This window comes from Geotrypetes seraphini, chromosome 9 (assembly GCF_902459505.1).
Source record: "Geotrypetes seraphini chromosome 9, aGeoSer1.1, whole genome shotgun sequence".
NCBI classification, from domain to species: domain Eukaryota; kingdom Metazoa; phylum Chordata; class Amphibia; order Gymnophiona; family Dermophiidae; genus Geotrypetes; species Geotrypetes seraphini.
In genome coordinates, this window is record NC_047092.1 from 73,998,783 (window position 1) to 74,015,776 (window position 16,994).

At 42.9% G+C, this 16,994-nt stretch overlaps 1 protein-coding gene across 3 annotated transcripts in view; it reads left to right on the forward strand.

Annotated features, from left to right (window-relative positions):
• SLCO1A2 (solute carrier organic anion transporter family member 1A2) overlaps positions 1-16,994 on the forward strand; it is a 192,801-nt gene that overhangs the window by 11,119 nt on the left and 164,688 nt on the right. For all 3 annotated transcript variants that reach the window (XM_033959647.1, XM_033959649.1, XM_033959648.1), the window contains exon 2: positions 10,517-10,627. In XM_033959647.1, the coding sequence (XP_033815538.1) occupies positions 10,568-10,627 (60 nt within the window). In that variant the 5' untranslated portion in view covers positions 10,517-10,567. The remainder of the gene's footprint in view (positions 1-10,516; positions 10,628-16,994) is intronic.

Below are 16,994 nucleotides of genomic sequence, written 5' to 3' on the forward strand. Positions count from 1 at the left end.
GAGAAACCCCTCCCCCCCCCCAAATGTCTGTTGTTAGGATAGTATTTGGAACAATCCTCACTATTGGAAAAGAACATTTTAAATTTGATTCTTGACTGATAGTTCTAGGAGTTCAGGTAGATTAATTTTATGCATAGAACTGTAGGTGAATGAACTATAGGTGAATGATTTATTTAAAAATCAATATCTTGAATTACTAGTGTTTACAATAGTTTTACAGGCTCTACTGCTATTTTAGGGCCTGATTCTCAAAGCTCCTACAACACAGTAATAAATACTAGGTTGGGAGTGGGTGATGCTCAGCACAAACAGCATGCAAATCACATAAAAGGAAGGGGGGGTGAAGAACTGTGCCTGGTGCCTGCTCAGAAGAACAAATTGGTAGGCACAGCTCTTCTGAGCAGGCCCAGTAATTTCTGCAGGCTGATATCACTGCTCCTTCCTCCTGATGGTAGCTGCTGCTCTCCCTCTGCCCAGCTGATCGATCAGTTGAACCAGCAGGACTCACCGGAGCTGCTGATCAGCTGAGCCAGCACAGGGAGAGCGGAGCAGCAATCAACATGGAGGAGGTGTTCGGCTGGTGGGCTTGGGTAGGGTTACCATATGGCTCCAGAAAATGAGGACGGATTGAGAAGGCAAACAGAATGTTGGGTATTATCAAGAAGGGTATTACAACCAGAACGAAAGAAGTCATCCTGCCGTTGTATCGGGCAATGGTGCGCCCGCACCTGGAGTACTGTGTCCAGTATTGGTCACCGTATCTTAAGAAGGATATGGCAATACTTGAGAGGGTTCAGAGGAGAGCAACATGAATGATTAAAGGCATGGAAAACCTTTCATACACTGAAAGACTGGAGAGACTGGGGCTCTTCTCCCTGGAAAAGCGGAGACTTAGAGGGGACATGATAGAAACCTACAAGATCATGAAGGGCATAGAGAGAGTAGAGAGGGACAGATTCTTCAAACTTTCAGAACATAAAAGAACAAGAGGGCATTCGGAAAAGCTGAAAGGGGACAGATTCAAAACGAATGCTAGGAAGTTTTTCTTTACCCAGCGTGTTGTGGACATCTGGAATGCGCTTCCAGAGCACATAATAGGGCAGAGTACGGTGCATGGGTTCAAGAAAGGATTGGACAATTTCCTACTGGAAAAAGGGATAGAGGGGTATAGATAGAGGGCTACTGCACAGGTCCTAGACCTGTTGGGCCACCGCGTGGGCGGACTGCTGGGCACGATGGACCTCTGGTCTGACCCAGTGGTGGCATTTCTTATGTTCTTATGAGACATCCAGGTTTTACTTCTATTGAAAGCAATGAAAGTAAAACTCGGATGTCTCAATCCGTCCTCCTTTTTCTGGAGCCATATGGTAACCCTAGGCTTGGGAATCCCCACCAGCTTCAATAAGGGAGCTGAAATTTTGGATGGGCTTGAGCCCAAATTGAGTGGGCCCCAGCCCACCCATGGCTATAGCACTGCATTATTTGCTTTGGCTAGCTTACATAAGAACATAAGAAGTGCCATCTCCGGAACAGACCCTAGGTCCATCAAGTCCGGCGATCTGCACACGCGGAGGCCACGCCAGGTGTACCCTGGCATAGTATTAGTCCCCATATCACTCTAAGCTTCTCATAAGAGATGTGCATCTAGTTTAACCTTACCTATGTCACCTTAAGCCACTCATAAGGAGATGTACATCTAACTTACCCTTAAACCCTGGAATGGATGGATCACCGTTCATTCAAGTTCAATTCACTTTTGTCTTTAAAATATACTTGGCATATGGTGATTTGGATCCAAAGCTGAACGGGACGCATTAATTTTGTTTTGGAGCAGCAAGTAGTGTGGCAGATTGGGGGTTTACCTGCTTTGATTCAAAGGCTGAATTCAAATACCCAAGAACTTTATACATGCTAAAGAGCATTGAGAATTTATGCTTGCAGTTTTCATGGGATACTTTTCAAAAGTAAAGCATGGCATTTACAAAACTATCCTCCTATCTGCTTTGGTGCATATGCCATGGGAGAATTGCTACAGCAGCTTTGTAAATTGGGTCCTTATTTCTTCCTGAATCAAAGAAGAATTTGTATTTATCTTGCCACATGAGCTTGAGAATCAAGATTGAAGATCTTATTAAAAGAACTTTGTTGATTACTTCCTTTTGTACTCTGACCAGAATTAGATTATAAGAATCTTTTATACAAGTTTCAAGTTTATTAGGTTTTTATATACCGCCTATCAAGGTTATCTAAGCGGTTTTTACAATCAGGTACTCAAGTGTTTTCCCTATCTGTCCTGGTGGCCTCACAATCTATCTAATGCACCTGGGGCTATGGAGGACTGAGTGACTACCCATGGTCACAAGGAGCAGTGCGGAGTTTGAATCCACAATCCCAAGGTGCTGAGGCTGTAACTCCAACCACTGCGCCATACACTCCTTATTTTCTCAGATGTCTTGTTTACATAGGCCTAGATGCACAAAAGTCAGTCGGTATTATCGACTGTATCACTGTTGGCCAATTCGCTGGCCAATTCCCCAACAGCGATCGATCAAGTTTGCATGTAAATGATTTGCACAGAGGTGCAAATCATTTGCATGCAAATGCGATTGATTCAATTGCTCAGTGAGCGATTGACACATGCGTAAAGCCCTAACAGCAGTGACAGTGAAAGCAGCCTTCTGTCACTGCTGTTAGGGCTTCTGGGTTTGTTTTGTTTTTAATGGCACAGATGTGCGTGTGTTAAACACAACCTATCCCATTAAAAAAAAATAAGCCCCCTCGCATCATGTCCTCCTACCCTGTGCTGTCATCCCAAGCCACCGTCCACTCCCCCTCCCCCCCGAACCGCTGATCCATGGCAAAATGGCAGGAGGGATACCCATTCCCTCCTGCCATGAAGGAACTCCCTCTCCCCTCCTCCCCCCGATAAAAAAGGCAGGAGGGATGCCACTCCCTCCTGCCATGAAGGAATTCCTCGACCGAAAAAATGGGCAGGAGGGATGCCCACTCCCTCCTGTCACAAAGGAACTCCCTACCCCCACCTGAAAAAAAGCAGGAAGGATGCCCACTCCCTCCTTCCACTGGTGGCCCCCATCCCCACTCCCCCTCCTGGCCCCCTGCCCCATACCTCCTAAAAGTTGAGAGCAGGAGGTACTGAGAACACCTCCTGCTCCTCCTGACTAAGACACTGGGCCTTAGGCCCCAGTTGGCTCAGACACCACAGGCGTCTGAGCCAATCAGGGACATCCTTAGGCTCCTTCCTAAGGAAGTCCCTGATTGGCTCCTTCTTTTTAGGTTCCTTCCTAAGGAAGTCCCTGATTGGCTCCTTCTTTTTTGGCTCCTTCCTAAGGAAGACCCTGATGTACTGGGGAGGGGCCTAAGGCCCAGTGTCGTAGTTGGAGGGAGGAGGAGCAGGAGGTGTTCTCGGAACCTCCTGCTCCCAACTTTTAGGGGGTAGGGGGGCCTCCGTGGCAGGAAGGAATGGGCATCCTCCTGCCTTTTTTTCTAGGTGGGAGTTCCTTCATGGCAGGAGGGAGCGGGCATCCCTCCTGCCTTTTTTTCATGTGGGGGAAATCCATTGTGGCAGAAGGGAGTGGGCATCCCTCCTGCCATTTGTTTTAGTTTCTTAGGGGGCGCTGTGTTTATCGGGGGTCATTGGGGAGGGCCGTTGGAGATTTTTTTTCATTTTTTTTAATAGGACAGATATTTTGCAAAATATCTGTGCCATTGAACCCCCCCCCCAAAAAAAAAAAAAAACCCCAGGCAGACCAGTCACACAGTTACCGACAGGTCTAGAGCAATTGTGTTTTACGATGTTAAATAGCCAAGCAATGTTAGTAGATCAATCACTTGGCTATTTTGCATGGGGTTTTACTAATTTGCATGGATCAGATCGGATCGGAAAATGGGCAATCGAGGGGAAAAATACTCAGGACAGCAGTTTTGTGCATCGGGTCGGGGAATCCGCTAGATGATCATTAGACGATTGGTAAATTTTGTGCATCCCCCAGGTAGTTAGGAAGTTCTCAGTGGGGAAGGAGGTTGAGTATGAAATCATTCTTCTAAGGGTAAGGTTAAAATATATGAATTTCATACATTTTTTTGTGGGGGAGGATCCAGACCAATTCAAAGCACTGCTGGTTGTGTATCTCATATTTATTGGCCTGTTAGTGCCTCCTCTTTTTTCCATCTAAGTCCAAATCAGTGTTGGGATCCTGGTACCATATACTTTCATTCACAACTACCTGCAAATTTTTTTCTTAATAGAAATTTCTATTATGGTCACTAAAGCAATGGTTTGAGGTAAGTATACATGCACCAGAGCTCCTTCTGTACATCTGGTTGTCAGGTATCATTACCCTTTATGACCATGACTACTTCCCTCTCCAAGGGCTGTGAATGCCTCTGGAAGATTCTCATCCCCAGTGGACCTTGATTCAGAAGACCCAGAGGTTCATAATCGAAATGAAAATGCATCTAAAAACCCACATAAATTGGCACTTGGACAACCTATAAGACAGGTTGTCCAAGTGCCAATAATTTGAAATGGGTTTTAGATGTATCTAGAGGCAACTTAGGCTTTCTGACTGCTGCTGTGTGGCCAAAGTGAAAAGGGGCATTTTTTGAGGAATGGTTAGGGCCGACCAAACTTAGTCGTCCAGCAGCGATAATCGAAAGTTTAACATGACTGCCTAGATGGAACTTATACATTGTGACCTAGACGATCTAAAAACAGGTCTAAGTGCCCAGAAGGTATCCAAAGTGACCAGAGAACCACTGCAGGGACAAAGTACACACACACACACAAGAATGCGGTATAAAAATAGATTACTTGGAGGTCTGGACGATCAAACAGCTGGACGTAGAAGTAGACGAGTCTCGAAAAAAAATATTTTGGATGTATTTTTCGAGAATGGACTATAGACGCTGCTGACTTTGGGCAATTAGCACTCTAGGCTCGAAACGGACTTAGACCTTTTTTTAAATTATTATGCTGCTCTCAATCTGGGAACTGAACCACTAGCTTTCTACATGGAAGTACATAGCACTGCCACTGAGCAAGCCCTTTTAAAGCATTGCAAAAAAAAGAAAAATCTTGTAGAGCTACCGCTAATTCGGTTTTAGATCTGGTTTTGGCTTACTAATTGTTAAGAGGGCATTTTTCAAGACCATTTTTATGGACAAAGGTGTACTTTAAATACAAAAATAGCCTTTTACATAACTGTATGCCCAGTTTGCACATAAAGGGATACTTTTACAAAGCTGGGGTAAAAAGTGGCCTTAGCCTTCCCTTAAGCCTTTTTTACTGCAGCTGTAAAAATGGCTTTTTTCCATTTTTTGTTTTAATGACCTTGCACTAATGTTGCCATAGCACCAGTGGAGTAGTAAGGGGGGGCAGTCCACCCCAGGCGCAATGTTGAGGGTATGCCGGCACTCCTCCTCCTCTCCACCCCTTCCCACGCATGACGCCATGCGTGCATCTCCCTTCCCTTCCCCATACCTGCAGTTGTTCACTGCCGCAACAACTTCAATGTGTGTCTTTGCAACCATGTCGTCTCTCCCACTGACGTCACTTCTGGGTGCCATGCATAGGAAGTGACATCAGAAAGAGAGCCGATGGCGTCATGAGAAGCATGCTGAAGTTCTTGTTGCTTGCCGTGCTGAACAGCTAGATGTATGGGGATAGGGAAGGGGGCACGTGCGCTGCGGGGGGAATGGGGAAGGAACAGGGCAGCAGAGACGGAGAAGGGGCGCGTCTCACCCACCCTACACTACCTCATAACACGCTATTTTTCTTAATTAGTGTGTGAGCACTTACCACGCTATCATGCACTAACCAGTTAGTATGCAGTAATGTAATAGGACTAACTCGTTAGCGCAGAAACGCACACACTCCACTTCTGATACACCCCATCAAAAAAAAGAATAATTTTGTACTGCCTGGTTAGTATGCACAGTTTTCAGGATCACCATGGGATGCTGTAGCACATTCTATGATAACGCCATTTTGTGCTGGATCAGATGCATTTTAGTACCTAACACAGCTTAGTAAAAGAGCTCCAAAGTTACTGTATGTCTATATATATATATATATATATATATATATATATATATATATATATATATATATATATACAGTGGAACCTTGGTTTACGAGCATAATTCGTTCCAGGAGTATGCTCGTAAACCAAATTGCTCATATATCAAAGTGAGTTTCCCCATAGGAATGAATGGAAACTCGCTTGATACGTTCCCCCCCCCCCCCCACCGAGGCCACCAGCACTGCTCCGTTCCCCCCCCCCTCGATGCCACCGTTGCTGCTTCATACCCCCTGGCAATCCGGCATCCCCCCACGATCCTACATCCCCCACCGATTACCCAAATAGCATCCCTTACCCCAATTTGGCACCGGCAACAGCACCAACGCGCAGGACATGCCGGTGCCCGAAGATCCTCCCTCTTGGCTGGACTGGGCATCAAAGATCCTCTCTCTTGGCTGGGCTGGGTTGGACTGGGCCTTGAGCATTTGTGCATGCTCAAGGCCTTCTGGTCTCGCTCTCTCTGAGATTCTCTTAAACTGTGTAAAGGTGTTCCCAGCAGTGGGGTTGTGAAGGGCTTTGCATTTGCGTGCATGCTTTTGAAAATCTGGTTCATAGACAGTAACATGGAAGACAAAGGCGCGCGCCAACTGAGCGCAAGACGGAGGCACGCGCCGAAGAAAAAGACTGTTTTTAGAGGCTGCGACGGGGGGTTTTGTTGGGGAGTCCCTCCCACTTTACCTAATACAGATCGCGGCAGCGTTGTGGGGGGTTTGGGGGGTTGTAACCCCCCCACATTTTAATGAAAACGTAACTTTTCCCCTAAAAACAGGGAAAAAGTTAAGTTTTCAGTAAAATGTGGGGGTTACAACCCCCAAACCCCCCACAATGCGGCGCGATCTGTATAAAGTAAAGTGGGGGTTCCCCCCCACACCCCCGTCGTAGCCCCTAAAAACAGTCTTTTTCTTCGGCGCGCACCTCCGCGCTGCGCTCAGTTGTCTGCTCGCGCCTTTGTCCCGGCGCGCTTTTGACCTGACACCGAAAATCTTGTAGTATTTCTGCTAGAGATCAGGCTGCCAAATAAGGTATATAGAGAGCGTTCCCTTTTGCCTGCTTAAGCAGCCTGACCCTTGCCATTTAAACAGTAAGATTACCAAAGGGACATCTCAGTAGCCATTTTGCCCTTATTTAGCAGCCTGGCTCAGAATGGTAATCCCCTGAGATTAATGCTGTGAGGGGTCTCGGAAGCTTTAAGACAAAGTTGTTCCACTCTCCAGGATTCATAGATAGATTAATTATTCCATAGAGCCCAGCAAGAGTACTAAGATCGAAATCTCTTAGCTACACCTTCACAATGCCATCTCTTTTACGATACTACAAGAAAACCAGTTTTCTCAGTGACAGCGCCTACCCTATGGAACTCATTCCCAAATTCTCTCCAATCATCATATGAGAAATTTAAAACCAATTCTACAAACTTTCCTGTTCAAAGATGCCTTCAATCTATAAACGCATAGATATTTTTCATGCAGAATGAGGACTACAGTACTTTACTAATAAATAATGTATTTCTCCCCTCTTTTACTATGTGTCCAACTTTGTTATGAGTTTGTTTTGTCAGTCTGTCCTTTTCCCCATTTTTATCCGTAAGTCACTTTGATTTTGGAAAAGTGTGATATAAAACTTTTAATAAATTTGAAACATCACTCCTGTTTCCACTAGAAATCAAGGATCTCAGTAGTGCAGATGGGTATTGGGTGTGGTGGGTCTGCTAGGGGGGATTCAGGGGGGAGCTATTGCTGCTGGAGGGGAGCAGTTGGGGTCTTTATGCTAGGAGTTTTGAGTGGAAGGGATCTGTTGAATTGGTGGAGTGGAGGGGTTGGCTTTCACGGGGCGATCAGTTGTGGGGGTTAGAGAGAGGATCAAATATTTTGTGGGGGTTATCAGGGGGAATGAGGTTGGGGTGTGAGCATTGCTTCAGGCATTTTTTCTACAGTGGCAGAAGCGATTTTAAAAAGTTACTCCCATAAATACAATGTATATAAGGGGCATTGCCAGAGGTTGTGATAAGAGCAGATAGGGTAGCTAGTTTTAAGAAAGGTTTGGACAAGTTCCTGGAGGAAAAGTACATAGTCTGTTATTGAGAAAGGCACGGGGGAAGCCACTGCTTGCCCTGGATCAGTAGCATGAAATATTGCTACACCTTGGGTTTTGGCCAGGTGCTAGTGACCTGGATTGACACTGTGAGAACAGGCTGCTGGGCTTGATGGACCCAGTAAGGCTATTCTTATGTTCTTTACACAATTTTCTCCATGTGCAGCCTCTCGAAATCACTACTCCCATCACATATGATGAGGCATATACATACAATTATGCTTCTGGCAAAAATACTACAGGAATTCTCTACATCCCAGACTGGATAAATGAATTCATCTCTCCGTGTTCTTTCTAAATCAGGGCTCCATGACTTTTATTTTACAGTTATCACCTCAACTTTAAAGAGGACAATTCTATAACAGGGTGCTTGGTAAGCTACAAAGGAAAGTAGATGCTTAACTTTTAGGTTCAAGGGGTGGGAAAGGGAGATGGAGTTTGGTATACCACTTTTCTGTGGTTACAATCACAGAAACTTTCATATTATATACAGGTGCACTTCTCCCTCGTATTCGCTGTGATATGGGATTAACAGAACTGCGAATAACTTTTTCATATGTTATTCGTTGTTTTCTATTAAAAACCGCAAATAACATGGTGGGAGACCTGGCCTGTTCCTGAAGGAGAAGCAAAACACAGTGAAGAAAGTGCTGGGAATCAGTGATTTTTCACTGTAAATGCTTGGAATTAGCGATTTCTCTATGCAAGCTGATGTAATTTTTTCAGGGGGGGGGGGGGAGAGCCAGCAAGCAAGCAAGCTAAAAACTGTAAATAATCGAAACCGCGAATGCTGAAATCGTGACTACGGAGGGAGAAGTGTACTTATTTTGTACCTGGGGCAATGGAGGGTTAAGTGACTTGCCCAGAATCGCAAGGAGCCACACTGGGAATTGAGAAATGTTCTCTGGTTGTTGACACTAACTATTAAGCTACTCCTCTACCTCTACTGTGTTAGCGCCTTTATGGGTGGAAATGGAGGTTTTGATAATTGTTCCTCTCATGTACAATACACAATTATGTGTGTATAACAAATATCCACAATTACATGTTGATAATAAATAGGTGAATAATTGTGCAAGTATATTCTGGAAGCTTCTCAGGAAGCAGAGTATAGATGTAGAAGACTTACATGAGAAAAGTAGGCGCACAAAAATACAGGTACACTCCTTTGTGTGTACTTTTCCCAAGTAAATTTTTAAGTGAACAATTTCCTCTTGCAACATTGATGTAAAGTCTGTAAGTAAAAAAGAAATGTGCTCTTTGCAAGTTGCCTCCCTCTTTTTCCCTCCATAATGCGGATCTGTGAAATTTGCACAAAATGCTTTTCACGCTAAATGTCACTTTACAGCTGTTGGTCTGCTTCATATGTTGTGGTCATGAGAGAGGATACAAACCTTTTGGTTCTTTGTTGGATTATATCTACAAACGGTCTTGCATAAAAGGATCCCTTTGAGGGCGGATGTTCTGCTTTTTCCCCAGGTTCATTTCCTGGGGCTGTCTGGGGGGGAATATGTTGCTGCAAAAAGCTTCCTTAATGGCTAGAAAGTATATCCTTTTACAGTGGAGACAACCTGAAACTCCTATTTTTATCCTCTGGAAGAATGAAATGTTTACATTGTTAGAACTAGAATATTTGGATGTTTAAAGGGGTACACCAGGTCAGTGGAGAAGGTTTAAAATAATCCCCTGTATGGGATGGCTTGTAGCGCTCTGATAAATTCTTAATAATTGAACACTTGGGTGGGAGAGGGGTTGTTTTAATGTTTTATGCTTTTAATTTATACCTTTAAGGGGTCCTTTTACTAAGGCGCGCTAGTGCATCTTAGCACGTGCTAAAAATTAGCGTGCGCTAAATGCTAACGCATGTTAACATGTCCATTATATCTTATGGACGCATTAGCATTTAGCGCTTGCTAATTTTTAGCGCACGCTAAGACGCACTGGCGTGCCTTAGTAAAAGGACCCCTAAGTCTCCGTGAAGAAACATTGCGGGAGACTTTACATTGTCTGTTACATCATTTCTTTTGTTGCAAATCTTATGTATTTATTGAAACTGGAAAATGTATAAATATAAAAATTTGCACATAATGTACAGTAACCTAAAAGTTACATGTGTAAATTTGAACCCCCATTTATGCTCCATCCAAGCTCTGCCCTTGTATACACCCCCTTGCAAATAAGCGCTATGTAAGCTAAGTAGGTATGTAAAGAACAATGCATAAGCAGAATTTTGGCAGTTCTACATGTACATATTCTAAACATTTATGTCTGTAACGGGTGCACAAATGTTATCGAATTACCTCTAACGTTCTTTTTTGTAATAGACTCAAACCGAGAACTGGCAAGTTTAGAGGAAGAACAAAGAAAAAGCAAAAATGAAGGAAACTGAAACGCTACAATCAGCAAAGAAACAATGCTGCATTTCCAAACTAAAGGTCAGGAGTTGTGTGCATTTTTACTAACTATTGGCAATGATTGATGGAAAGAGACTCTTGAGAGGTTGCAAGTTAAGCTTTAATTTTTGTCATAAAACATTATAATTGTAATTGTATAAACTCTCAAGCCCAAAACAAAATGCCTTGGAAAACAATGTTCACCCATGTGGTCCACCAATGTGGTTCCTATACAGTATTTGGTAATCTCTAAATTTTAGCTGGTTAGGAAATTACAAAACAGAAATATACTCCTATGCCGATGACATCTAACTGCTCCTTCCACTAGGCGAAAACCGATCATCCCAAATCGCCACCCTCCAACACTGCCTCTCTGAAATGAAAACCTGGATGACGAACAATAAACTACAGCTGAACACCTCCAAGACTGAACTTTTATGGATCAGGAAAAAAAGCACCAAATTCACACGCCCAACACTATCATGGGACTCCACCTTACTAACAGCAGCAGATAAGATACGCAGCCTAAGAGTAACATTAGACGGCCACCTGTCCCTGTCCACCACATTTCTCAAGTAGTCTCCGCCTCAAGTTTCAAGTTTATTAAAGTTTTTGATTAATCGCTTAATCGTACTTCAAAGCGATGAACATACATTAAAAAAACAATTAAAATTACAATATTAAAAGTAATACATTATTTAAACATAAACATTAAAATAAACTAGACTATATACAAACTTAACAAACAAGAACAAAAAGGCGAAGGGGATTTGAACTACAAATTAATATAGAAAAGGTGGTCAGGTAAAAACACAAGGTTAGGAATTTAAGATGCATGGTCAAATACAACATTATTAATAAATTCGAGATTAAGCATCTTTGAAAAGGAATGTTTTTAAATTAGTCTTAAATTTATCAATATTATGTTCTTCTCTTAAATAAATTGGAAGAGAATTCCAGATTTGTGGGGCAGTAACGGAAAAGATAAATTGTCTTCTAGTGTTGATGATCTTGAGAGAAGGAATTGTCAGTAAATGTTGTTCGTTTGACCGCAATGTTCTGTTTGAGGAGTAAGGAATCAGTGATTTAAAAACAAATGCGGGTGTTTTAAAAAGTATTGATTTAAAAGTGAGTAGACATAGTTTATAAGTTATTCTATGAGATACCAGAAGCCAATGAGCGTTCTTAAGAAGTGGTGTTACGTGATCAAATTTTTTTGTCTTTGTTATAAGTTTGATGGAAGTATTTTGTATGATTTGTAGACATCTAATTTCACTTTGTGCAATTCCTTTAAAAAGGGCGTTGCAGTAATTGATTTTAGAGATTACTAAGGAGTGGATAAGGATATTAAGTGATTTAGAACAAAGATATTACCTCCGCCAACTAAGAAGGATCAAACCCTACATCTCCATACCTGACCTGGCCCAACTCCTCTACGCCTATGTCCTCTACGAGATGGATTACTGCAACTCCCTATTTAATGGAGTAGCCAAAAAAGATCTCAAGCGCCTCCAGCGGGTACAAAATGCAGCAATCCGCCTCCTGCATAGCCTCAACTACCATAACCCCATCTCCCCAGCCCTCCGCGAAGAGCACTGGTAAGGGTTGCTGCTGAACATGGGAAGAGGTGCTGATGGATGGGGGGGCAAAAAAAGGAAGGGAGGCCAACTGCTGGACAGGGGGAGTAGAAAAGAGGTGCTGCTGGACAGGAGGGGCAGGAAAAGGAAGGGAGGCCTACTGCTGGACAGGGGGAACAGAAAAGAGGTACTGCTGGACAGAGGAAAATGTGCTGATGGACAGGGGTGGCAAAAAAAGGAAGGGAGGCCTACTGCCGGACAGGGGGAGTAGAAAAGAGGTGCTGCTGGACAGGAGGGGCAGAAAAAGGAAGGGAGGCCTACTGCTGGACAGGGGGGAACAGAAAAAAGGTACTGCTGGACAGGGGAAGAGGTGATGATAGATGGGGGGTGCAAAAAAAGGAAGGGAGGCCTACTGCTGGACAGGGGGAACAGAAAAGAGGTACTGCTGGACAGGGGAAGAGGTGCTGATGGATGGGGGGGCAAAAAAAGGAAGGGAGGCCTACTGCTGAACGGGGGGAGTAGAAAAGAGGTGCTGATGGACAGGGGCGGCAGAAAAAGGAAGGGAGGTCTACTGCTGGACAAGGGGAGTAGGAAAGAGGTGCTGCTGGACAGGGGGGAGTTAAAATAAAAGGATAAGGGCTGCTGCTGGATAAGGGGAGCAGTGAAGGGGTGGTGGTGGACACAGGGGAAGAAAAAGGAAGGGAGAATGGACAGGGGGAGCAGGCATGGGGTGGTGGTGGACAGCCGAGGAAAAAGAAAGACAGAAAGAAAGAAATACAGAAATAGGCTAAGGAGAGAGAGAGAAAGAAATAAATACAGACACACACACAAATATTCTAGCACCCGTTAATGTAACGGGCTTAAAGACTATTATCTATATAAAACATTTAAATATAAGTACAAATCATTTTCTCACATCATTCATAGCATCCATCATTCATTCGGGGCCCCTTTCATCCATAGATCCACACCATATATTTCATTCATATTTAATGTAAGAAAGCTTTTCTTCTATGCCCAGTATACCCAGCTCAAACACATCTGTTATCAATTAGACCACGAGGCTCAAGGCGGGAAAACTCTGAACAAAAGATAGACAAAGAGAAAATCATTAACACGAAATGAAGTCACTACCTCAAGATGGAGTTCTTAATATCTTTCTATGTATCATGTATATCCTGATTTCCTCTATGGTCTGGCTTAATTGCGAAGTACATAAAAAGAATATTATTATGCTTTTCCTTAATATTAATCTATAGTGTGTTTTTCTGGCCTTGGCTACATCCATATTCAGATTTTTATTCACCAACTTTTTGTACGCTTCTATTGGGCGTGACCTTAACTAACACATATGCTTGTATCTAACTAGAGTTACCCAGAACCATACGAAAAGCAGGCATTTTTGTAGAAAAACTCCACAAATTACTCCACAAACACATCTTATTCATTATCCATTCCATAGCACCCCCTAGAGTCCATGAGTGCCATTATTGCTCAATCTTTATACCACATTCTCAACCAAAAATTCATCCAAGTCCCAAACACCCAGAACAAGACCTTTTGGACTTGGGAGAGGCCAGCATTGTGATGGACTGGCCACCCAGACATGGTAACAGAGCAGAGGGGCACTTTATAGGGCACTGTGAAAATCACAAAAAGGGTGCCACATAAACTTCTCACCAGAACTCCCTTATAGGTTATGGTGAGCTCCCCAAAATACTTCCAAAACCCTATTTGCCCACCTGTCTACAACCCCAATAGCCCTTAAGGCTGCAGATGCAATCTATATGGCAGTACAGTAGTGTTTTGGTGGTCTCACATTTTCCACCTTTAATGTAGTGGTTAGAGTGGTTTATAGGCCTGGGTCCTCATCTCTAAGGTTCAGTAGCCCAACATCCAGACTACTTAAGCCATCTCTGTGCAACTCTACTAGGCTTTCCGATAGCAGGTGCTGATGCTTCATAGGCAGGTATGTATGTTTTTATTTTGAACCTTGTGGGGATATGATGGGGTCAGTGAACATGGAGGGAGTGTATGGGCTCTTTACTTTGTCCTTGCAGTGGTTATCTGGTCACTTTTGATACTTTTTTGGCACTTACACATGCTTTTACATTGTCTAACTCTCACGACATATAAATTTTGCCTAGGAAGTCTCGTCAAACATTTGATTATCCTTGCAGGATGACTAAGCCTAGGTCAGCCCACATCCTACCCTAACCACTCCTCCAGAAATGCCCCTTTCAGCTTTGGGCATTCAGCAAGATTCAGAGGCCTAGAAAGTCCCTGGATACATCCAAAAAACCATTTTGATTATTAGCACTTGGATGACCTGTTTTTTGGTTTTTAGATGTGTTTAAGTTTCGATTATGAGCCCCAAAGTATATTAAATTTTGCCAGGTACTGACAGGATAAAGTCATTCTACTGACTTTAAAGATATTTGACCTCCAAAGTAAATGCTAATACTCTGATCTTACTGTTTCTCTATTTTCATATAAAAAAGAAAGATTAAGATATGTTTCCAGAATGTAATGGGAAATATCCCCCCCCCCAAAAAAAAAGGCACCAAATGGAGGATTTTTAAATAAAAATATCCACATTGCTATCTTTGAAACTCATTTTTAAGACATTTGTCTCTTCAATTTGTCTAAATCTCAAGGGGCATATTGGGGGCAGGGGGGGCAGGACTAGGGCAGGCTTATGATATAGACATTTTTCCACAAAAATGGAACATTGTAAAAATGCCCAGTGCCAAAAATTGGACATTTTAAGCTAGACCTGTTTCAATAACGAATAAGTGCCAAAAAAGCGCCCAAACTGGCCAGATGGCCACTGGAAGGATAAAGATGTGGTCCCTCCTTAATCACCTAGTGATCACTGACCGCATCTCATCTCCCTAAGAGGTGACAATAATAGTACATACCAGGCTGTATGACACCTATGCCTATACTTGAGAACTCAATATCAAATATGTATCTTAATTCTACTGATGCTGAAAATTTAAGATCCACTAAACTAATCATGTAGCTCTAGCAGTGGTTGACAAACTGCTGCAAGAAATAATGGATAACAACAAACCCTTTGGAGGAAAAGTTTTCTTACTTAGTGGAGATATCCGTCAAACACTTCTCGTGGTGCCTCACGGTAACCAGACAAAAATTGTAGAGGCATGTATAAAGAATAACAAGCTGTGGCCCAAATTCAAAGTCCTCAACCTTAACAACAATATTCGCACAGTCGACTCTGATTTCGGCATTTGGCTCATCAAAGTTGGTAATGGTGATACGCCACACATTGACAACTTGCCTGATGACATAATTGAAATCCCTTCCAAAATTTTAACCACAGACAATATCATCAAAGACTTTGTGGGAGAAAAAAATTCCTGTTACTAATATTCCAAAATTAACAAAAAAATCTATACTTTGCCCAAAAAATTCTGATGTTAAAACCATAAATGAAGAGGTGCTCAACATTTTGGAAGGACAAATTGTAACATATCTCAGCTCAACCTCAATTGATGACTCAACTCAGGAAGATACGCAAAACTATCCAATAGAGTTCCTGAGTGAGCTAACTCCAACAGGTATGCCGAAGCATAAACTCAACCTTAAAAAGGGAGCAATAATTATGCTCCTTAGAAACCCGTTCGACAAGGTTCCACATGAACGACTACTTCGGAAAATTGTGAGCCATGGAATCGAGGGTGAAATACTCAAGTGGATTAAAAATTGGCTAGAAAACAGAGAGTGGGGGTAAATGAACAATACTCAGACTGGAAGAGCATTACCAGTGGGGTGCCGCAGGGCTCGGTGCTTGGACCTGTGCTCTTCAACATCTTTATAAACGATCTGGACATTGGTACGATGAATGAGATGATTAAATTTGCAGATGATACAAAGTTATTCAGAGTAGTGAAGACACAGGGGGATTGCGAAGATCTGCAACGTGACATAATCAAGCTTGAGAAATGGGCATCGACATGGCAAATGAGGTTCAACATGGATAAGTGTAAAGTGATGCATGTCGGTAACAAAAATCTCATGCACGAATACAGGATGTCCGGGGCGGTACTTGGAGAGAGACCTCCCAGGAAAGAGACTTGGGAGTTCTGATTGGCAAGTCAATGAAGCATGGCGGTGGTGGCAAAAAGGGCAAACACAATGCTAGGAATGATAAAGAAGAGGATCACAAACAGATCAAAGAAGGTTATCATACCACTGTATCAGGCCATGGTGCGCCCTCACCTGGAGTACTACGTCCAACACTGGTCGCCATACATGAAGAAGGACATGGTACTACTCGAAAGGGTCCAGAGAAGAGCGACAAAAATGGTTAAGGGGCTGGAGGAGTTGCCGTACAGTGAGAGATTGGAGAAACCAGGCCTCTTCTCCCTTGAAAAGATCAAAACATTTAAAATACTGAAGGGAATAGACTTAGCAGATAAAGACAGATTGTTCACTCTCTCCAAGGTAAGGAGAACGAGAGGGCACTCTCTAAAGATGAAAAGGGATAAATTCCGTACAAACGTAAGGAAGTTCTTCTTCACATAAACTGTATGCCTCACTGGTTTGGGTTCAGTTACAGGATGGCAAAAAGGCATTAAAGCTGTAAATGCATATAAAATTTAAAAATGTCCAGCTTTAGTTCATCTAAATGCCTCCTTCCAAAATGTAGTTTATTTGTTTACTGCTGTATTACTTTCTATAAATTTTCAAAAATAATGATTAAACAGCAGCATATTTCTTTTTTACTTATCCTTTTAATGCAGTGTCTCTAGCATGCCCCAACGGGACCCATTTCGCCAAAAAGGGCTTTTTCAAGGGTTCATAAA